The 8,145-nt window shown below is 57.4% G+C and overlaps 1 protein-coding gene across 1 annotated transcript; it reads right to left on the reverse strand.

Moving 5' to 3' along the window:
- Positions 1-290: 290 nt before the first annotated feature.
- KRT74 (keratin 74) lies at positions 291-7,424 on the reverse strand. The gene is made up of 9 exons (XM_041736858.1): positions 6,954-7,424; positions 6,130-6,344; positions 5,612-5,672; positions 5,042-5,137; positions 4,373-4,537; positions 3,060-3,185; positions 1,434-1,654; positions 979-1,013; positions 291-502 (listed from the first exon to the last, which is right to left on the reverse strand). Exons 1-9 carry the CDS (start codon positions 7,422-7,424, stop codon positions 291-293), a joined length of 1,602 nt encoding a protein of 533 aa, XP_041592792.1.
- Positions 7,425-8,145: the final 721 nt, after the last annotated feature.

The following is an 8,145-nucleotide window of genomic DNA, read 5'->3' on the forward strand; positions in this document are numbered from 1 at the left end:
GCTTCCCGGGGCCCCGAGACTCATTATAGCCTGGGTCTCAAAGCCTCCTGCCAACTGAAGGCAGTAGGGAAAACGAGAAGTCACAGGGTCCACACGGGACCTGAGGAGACAGAGAGGCGATAGGGCCAGTCCGAGCTGGACAGTGAGGTGAGCCACGGCACGGTGGCTGAGTGCACTACAGACAGTCCCAGGGCTCCGGGGTGGGGGTGGGGGACAGCAGACAACGCCAGGGTGGGTGGCAGCAAGGGCATCCCTTCTCCCAGGTGCTGGGGGCAGTGGGTCCTCGGGGCTTATCGGGTGGCTTTCCTGGCTGGGGCGCTGGCAGGTGCGCTCTTGCCCTTGAGGTCCTGGGGGTCCTTGAGGTCTCCCACTCGTGCCCCTTTGGCCCTGGTCTGCCTGGCCCAAGCGCTGCCGGAGCCGCCTGCCACGCTGCCAGCCCCGGCGTCGGCACCGATGGAAGGGTCGGGGCGGTAGTAGCTGCTTCCACCGCTGCTGATGACGGCTGAGGAGGAAGGGCCAAGAGCAGAGAAGAAGGGCAGCAAGGGTCAGTCAGCAAGGGAGCCACCCCCGCCCTGTCCCCAGCAGCCCCCGGCGGCCGGGAAACACCACCGAGATGAGTGAGCAGCCTGCGACGAGCCAGGCTCTGAGTGAGGTGAGGACCACACGGCACAGACGCGGTCTCTGCCTTCCTGGAGATTCTCGGGCTGCTTGGCCCCCGCGTGCACATTCGCAACCCTCTCTCGATGACAACGTCCGGGGAGAGGCAAGGAGGGCATGGGGTGGGCATGACTTCAGCCACGGTTCCCATGGGACAAAGGGAAACAGGTTTCCGTTGAAGCCAGGAAGTCTCAGAAGACAGTAACAGAAACTTCCAGATTGGGGGAGAGCATGAGTGGAGGTGGCATCGGCCTATCCCGGGGCCCCGGCTTTCCCAACCAGCCAGAATTCGCACCTGATGCGTCCCTCAGGGGTACTTACAGATGCTCACAGAGGACGGATTCTCACCAGACATCCTAGAAGACAGAAAGTTAGAGAAGGATAGAACCTCAGCGGAGGGTGTACACTCAGCTAAACCCTGATGGGCACCTGCTTTGCCACGTATGGTATTTTAACTCATCCTGAAAACACTCTGTGAGATGGAAATTATAATCCTATTTTGCAGGTGAGGGAGTAGAGGTGCAGGGACCTGCCGGGAGCCCAGCGAGTACGAGCCAAGGCCAGTGATGCAACCCTGACTGTCCGACCCCACTTACTCTTCGCAGCACCATCTTCAGGTTTGACCTCCCCTCACAGGGAGCAGCAGCTGAGCTCCCCAGGCCAACCACCTCCTTGTGCTCAGGTCTTTGGTCTTCCACTTCCCAAATGTCGCTAGCCAAGCAGGGAGCCATCCACAGCCCCTTCTCCCCAGCGGTCCCCTCCGCCCCCGCCCCCACCTGCACTCCTCGCCCTCCAGCAGCTTGCGGTAGGTCGCGATCTCCATGTCCAGGGCCAGCTTCAGGCTCAGGAGCTCCTGGTACTCGCGCAGCATCCGGGCCAGCTCCTCCTTGGCCTGGTGCAGGGCGGCCTCCAGCTCGTCCAGCTTGGCCCTGGCGTCCTTCAGGGCACAGTCGCCCCGCTGCTCGGCGTCGGCGATGGCCGTCTCCAGGTTGACACACTGAAAGCCAAAGAACAGGGTGATCGTCGGAATGCAAACTAGCTTTTAGGTGTTCTGAGTTGGGTGGCACAACCCCCTCCCTTCACGGATGAGGCCCAAGACGGCAGCGAGTAAAGCTGCAGAGGCAGCAGGAGAGTTGGGCCTCCTCTATTTTCCGTTGCGGATGAATATTCTATGAGAAGCTGTTGATGCAGTTGCATTTCATGAATATAGGAAGAAACGCTGGTGTTTGCCAAGTTGTCTAGTCCCTGTGGTTGGAGGCCACCAACAGCTCTAGGTTCAAAGGACGCCACATCCAGGAGAATCATGCTGAGACCCCAGCCAGGATGCCTCTAAGGCCCCACTGTCGTCAGGACAGCTCCCAGTGGGGACCCTTGTTACCTGTTAGCACCAAGAGTGAGCATTTCTGGATCATTCCAGCATTTTGCAGGGAGGGTCTGGCTAAATGCTCCCCTTGTCAGCTTGAATTGGGTGAGGAAGGCTTCCCTTAGAGCGAGAGGTTAAAAGCTTGACATCATCCCCCACTCTCCGTAACTGGGCTCTGACAAGCATCTGGCAGCACTGTGATGCCTTGTACTAATGGAGAGGAAAGCTCCGTGCTCCCCACATACCGATGTGGAGGTCGTAGGCACATAGGGAAGAGAGAGGGCTCTGATCTTTCACTCTGGTGTTCTATCACCGGTAGAGTTGACCTGGTTCTTTGGGGGAGGACACAGGAAGGCTTCCCCAGTCCCTTAACATCACCTCCCCAATGACATAGTGTCCCTGCTTTCAGGTAAGGCAGGATTATTCCCCTCGCCAAAGTGGACATGGTACCATGGTACAGGGCAGGGACACTCAAGAGGGCTTCATCTGCTGTTGTCCTCCCTGGGTCACTAGGATGATGTCCCACCTTGAGAGCAGGAACTTAGCGTGGCCACGGAGGAGCCCAGGACACATTCCCCACGTACCCCATGTGTGTTGCCTGTCTAGCGGGAGGAGGAGGAGGCATGGGACCTGCCATCAGAGGGCGCGTCTGAAGGGATGTAGAGCAGTTTGCCGCAGACAGAAAAGGTCTGAGAAAGAGGGAGGAAAAGAAGGAAGAAACCTGATTTCTATCCTGACTCTGTTAATAACCAGCGGGGACTCCGGGCAAGTCCCTTCCCCTCTCCTTATCTGTCCATCTTCCTTATCTGCAGCCTGGGAGTCAGACGAAGTAAGCTCAAGGTCCTTCCGAGCTCCTAGCAGAGCGCGGCTCTGACCACGGGGACAGGGGCAGGTGGGAAAGAGGGGGAGTGGATGGCTGCCGGGCCGCCGGGCCCAATCGGAAGATACGCTTTGTACTCAAGGGGGGGCTCCAGTTTCTCCACCGCAGAGGATGAAATTGAACCTCGCAAAGACCTTGACGCGTGAGGTTGCTGCCCACCTGCTTCTTTACATTCGCAATCTCACACCGGATCCTCTGGATGAGCCGGTTCAGCTCCGACATCTCGTTCTTGGTGTGTTTGAGGTCATCACCGTGCCGGCCTGCTGCCAGCTGCAGCTCTTGGATCTGGTTTCCCGGAGATAGAAAGTTGGTTATGAGACAGGACCACACCCCCTACTCCCGATACAAAGAAGGGGAAGGGTCCTGAGCATACAAGTCCATGGCTGGGGTCAACCAGAGGAGGTGGCTCCAGAATAGGACATGGCGGATCCGGGGCCTGGGTGGTGTGGTGGTGGTTCTGACCAAGAAGTCCACCCAGTTCTCTAAGCGGGACCTGTGTGCTGGACCCATCCTTTCTCATGGCCCTGCCTGCGATCCTTCCCTAGCTGGATGGAAGAACGGTGCAGGTTACATTTATTAAGCACCTCTGAAGTGTAAGAAGTGCTCCCCACTCATTTAGCACCTCTTTATAGGGCCCTCTGCTAAAGGCCAGGCTCTCCTCCAGGTGCTAGGTATGCAGGGGTGAGCAGGATAGGTGAGATCCCTGCCCTCACAGAACACTCGTTCTCCTGCAGCGACAAGTGGGAGGCCGGGAAGCCGAGGACAGTGTGTACCCTGGGGGTGGTAGGATTATTGGCTCAGGGCTTACAGCCCGTGTCTTCCCCTCTTCCCTTGCCCAGTCCTCCAGAGAAGAGAGGATGATGTATCCACGGACAGGGAATGAGGAACCCGTGATCTTTGCTATCGGTGGGATTGAACAAATGTGGAAAGGAGTGACCAAGCAGGGCAGGTGTAAAGCCCTGGAGGGTGCTCAAGTAACGGGTCTTCTCCAAACATAACTCCCATTCCCCAGAAGGCACCTAGACTCCCGCTTCCTCCACTGGGAAGTCTTCCCACACTGATCAGAAAGGAGCTCATGGCTTCCTCTTCGCTCCGTGCCCCCACCCTGGGCCTCCCACTGCTGCTCTCCTGCAGATTTGTTACTCTCTCTCCCTCTGCCCCATGGTGACATGCCCTAGTCCCTGGAAACGCATCTGATCTACAGCAGCAACGCCTCTCTTCTTTCCTCCATTAGAGGATTACGCGTCCCTTTCTCTTAAATATGCCCACCCAGGTCAGTTTTATGTTTTATCATGATAAGTCTCTACTGAGAATGCCTTTGGAGTAGGTATCGTTACAGCACCTCTTATAACCATTCTTTCATTCGGCACATCTACGAAGGCGGCCCTTGCATCCGCTGGTGGAGGTGTCCCTTCCCAGGGAAGGAGAGGCTGATAGAGGACAGAGGACCCCCCCCCCCCCGGAGGGCCCACCTTGCTCTGGTACAGCGCCTCGGCCTCGGCCTTGCTCTTCAGGGCGATCTCCTCGTACTGAGCTCGGATCTTGGTGATGATGCTGTCCAGGTCCAGGTCCCGGTTGTTGTCCATGGACAGGATGACGGAGGTTTCGCTGGCATGAGTCTGAATCTGGGCTATTTCCTGAGTTGGGAGGGGAGGACAGACTCAGGGTCCTCCAGCCTCCCTTTGCTGCCTATTCGTCTCCTGGGCTGACGTGGTGGGAAGAAGTGCCAGCTCCAGGTCTGAATGCTGGAGCCAAGGGTGAAGGCTCACAGCATCAGGACGAACCCCACATGGGCAGGGGACAGTGGGAGGCATTTTCTATAGTTCAGAGTCAAGAACCTGTGCTTGAGTAGGACTTCCTGGGGTCATTTTTACACAAGATCACTTTTATAGCCCAGGTGGAATTGTCTCTTGTGTATATGGCCTCTGGGGACCAAAACCCTATATTTCCACAGCCTCCCAGCGCAGTTTTGTACCTTTCTATCAAAACATCCTAAAAAAACAAAAACAAACAAACAGACAAACAAAAATCCTTCATTCTGTTTATCCTAAATCGCTCTTATTGGCAACTCCCCCAGGAGGGCCAAGTGAAGCCCTCAGCTGGAAAGAGGTGGGGTGGGGTAAAGGCAGGAGCATCCTCACCGCATCATACAAACACTTGAGGAACTTGAGGTCTTTGTCCAGAGAGTCTACTCTGGCCTGGAGCTCCACCTTGACCGTATAGGCTGCATCTGCATCCTGCCGAGAGGAACCCAGAACATTCAGTCAATGCAACCCTCATCTCATGAGCTTTCCCTGTCCCTGGTCCCAGAGCCATCTGATTTGCCTGCAAAGGGAAGCATAGGGATGAATTAAATTACTCAATATTGCTTTGTCTTATACTCGCGGACTCTTTGAAGATAGAGAAAGGGGAACGTTGCTCTGGTTACACTGGCGAAAACAAAGCCCAGGAAGGTAGAACGAGCTTCCCCGAGCCACACAGGAGGGCCAAGCTGGACCGGAGTTTCCCTTTTCCCAGACCGGAATTGTCTCCTGTCTGTCTCTGTCCTTTGCCTGGGTGTGTATCCTGCCTCTTCGGCTTGCAAGAGGCCAGAGTAACGACTCCATCCCCACTCACGCAGCAGCTCCTCCCCAGGGCGCCTGGGCTGGAGGCCTGAGTGGAGGCAGTTAGCATAGGGAAGCAAAGAGAGCATAGGCTCTTCTCTCCCTTACCTTCTTGAGCACCACAAACTCGTTCTCTGCTGCCGTGCGACGATTAATCTCCACCTCATACCTGTGGGCAAGGAGAGGAGATAGCAGGGGCCTCAGTCCCCTGGGCCAAGGAACCTCCTGTTCCCACTGGCCAGGCAAGTAAGTGCTTGGAGGCACAGTCCCCTCAGGATCTCCGAGAAGGGAGCACTGTACAGGCCGGGGGTGGCAGGCCTATGCCGCTGAAATACCTCATTTATATTCCACTCACTGGATCCTAGGAAAGTATCCAGGTGCCTCTTAGGTTCCCCAGACTGGCTAGTGAACCAGTCAGTAGGTGAGTGAGCGTGGAACTCCTTCCTCCCAACCAGCTAGGAAGTTCTCATCAAACAGGGCAGCCTGTTCCCCCACAACCAGGGGAGAGGTGTGAGCCCCGGGCCCTGGTGCTTGCTCCCTCCCCTCCTAAAAAGTGGCACAGAGATTGGGTTTCCCCGGGAGCCTCTGGGAACAGGACTCACGAGCTTGAGGGGGGCCCCGCTCACCTCTTCTTGTAGTCCTCCACCACGTCCCGCACGCTCCTCAGCTCCGAGTCCAGCCGCACCCTGTCCCCGGACAGCGTCTCCAGCTGCTTCCGCAGGTTGCCGATGTAGCCCTCGAGGATGGGCTCCAGGTTCTTCCTGCAGTTGTTCAGATCCAGCTGCTGCAGCAGCTCCCACTTGGTCTCCAGCACCTGGTTCTGCTGCTCCAGGAACCGCACCTGGGACCACAATGGAGGTGGTCGAGTCCGTGGACACCGACTATTGACTCTCAGGTTATATCGATTTTTCTAAAGTCATTTGTCTCAAGTGCTGGACTTCCATGCACACTGGACCTTTTACAAGTGCTCACCCCCTAACCTTCTGGAAAAAACCAATCCCTGAAAACTCACGGAAGAAGGAAATCCCACGGAAGAAGAAAGGCTTTCTTCCGTTGCCTGACTCGGCGCCCAGGAGATGCTCCCCCTGAAGGCTCGGCCAAGGGCTCCTTCTGTACCCTGAGCCCTCCTCTCCCGATACTGCCGATTCTATCAGCTCTTCGTCTTCTTTAAAGAGCTAGAGGTCATCCGTCCGTCCTCCAGAAACCCAGCACCTCTGTCTCAAGATGGGGCTACCCTGTACCCAACTTTCCACCCTTTCCAAAGTCCCCCGAGGAAGCGACACGTTCCTTTATCCCTTTGGGCTGCCCGGCTTACAGCATGTTCCAATCAGGGGAGCCCTTCCTGAGGCCCAGCTGCCACCTTTCCAGCCACAGCGTCCTGACCGCTCCCAGGCAGCAGGGAACAGCTCGCATCCCACCGAGCATCTCATCCTCCTCCCTTGAGACCCACCTTGTCGATGAAGGAGGCAAACTTGTTATTCAGAGCTTTGATCTGCTCCCGCTCCTGGGTTCGCACTCTCTGGATCTCGGGGTCCAGCTCCACGTTGAGGGGGGCCAGGAGGCTCCTGTTGATGGTGACCCGATGGATGCCCCCAGGCGGGCACGCGGACGGGCACACGGGCCCCAGGGCCACGCTGCCAAACATGCTGCCGGCAAAGCCAGTGGCCCGGCCGCGTCCATACCCGGGGCCAGGCCCAAAGCTGGAGCCCGCGGTCCGAACGCCACCAGCAGCCCCGCCGAGGGAACTACGCCGATTCCCTCCGAGACTGTAGAGGCTCTGAGAGCCGAAGCCGGCCCCAGGCCCTTTGCCAGCTGCGCGGTAAGAAGCCGCAGCGCCCGCAGCCTTCCTGAGCACCACTGCCGAGCGCCCGCTGAAGCCACCCGTGTCACCTGCAGCCTTGACGCGCAGCTGCCGACTCATGGTGGGAGAGAGCTGGAGGACGCGGGCGCCACGGACAGAGCACCCGCTGCTGCCTCCTTTTATCTGATCGAGCCCAGGACACCGGAAAGGGGCGTCTCTGCACGGTCGCCCTGCCTTGTGCTGAAGGCCCCGGGGCCACTGGCAATGGTCGCGCAGAGATCTCCCAGCCGGTGCGGCAACAAAGCGTTTCTGGAAGCCGCGGAATATGCTGCCTTTGCAGACTGGAGTGGCCCGATCGGGCATTATCTGTGCTCTTAATTAGGGACCTGGAGACTTATCCCCGCCAGAGATCTCCTTGCTTTATTTTTCCAGGGCTGCCTCCTTCTTCCTTATCTATCAGCAAGGAGCAGAGGAAACGTCTGGTTTTATCCAGAAAGGGCTCATTGAAAACCCAAAATTTCCCTCCTGAGAGAACCCATCTCCCGGTATCTGGTCTCATGGAGGAGCTGAAGTGCTCACGAAAGAGGAGGGGAGACTTGGAAAGAACAGGAGGTTTTGCCTTCAAAGATCTAGATCCAAGACAGAGTTCTCAGGGGTCCCTCTTTGGGTCTCTAAAGACCCCAGCTGTCCAGCAATGGAACGGACCCCAGGACGATAGAGGAAATGGCCCCACAGCGTCTGCATGGCCCTCAGCGTAGGTATTGTTGGGCCTTTCCATGCACAAGGCCTGCGTGGTGGTGACTTGACGGTGCCTTTCCAGGCAGCTGGCAGTTCCTGCAGC

This window comes from Vulpes lagopus, chromosome 21, assembly GCF_018345385.1.
Source record: "Vulpes lagopus strain Blue_001 chromosome 21, ASM1834538v1, whole genome shotgun sequence".
In the NCBI taxonomy this organism is placed as follows: Eukaryota; Metazoa; Chordata; class Mammalia; order Carnivora; family Canidae; genus Vulpes; species Vulpes lagopus.

Excerpts from the sequence above, each read along its gene's own strand:
- KRT74 (XM_041736858.1), bottom strand. The coding sequence starts at position 7,424 with ATGAGTCGGCAGCTGCGCGTCAAGGCTGCAGGTGACACGGGTGGCTTC. Across the intron at positions 1,655-3,059 it reads TTGCGAATGTAAAGAAGCAG|TGTGTCAACCTGGAGACGGC; the intron begins GTGGGCAGCAAC and ends TTTGGCTTTCAG. Across the intron at positions 1,014-1,433 it reads CTGGAGGGCGAGGAGTGCAG|GATGTCTGGTGAGAATCCGT; the intron begins GTGGGGGCGGGG and ends TCTGTCTTCTAG.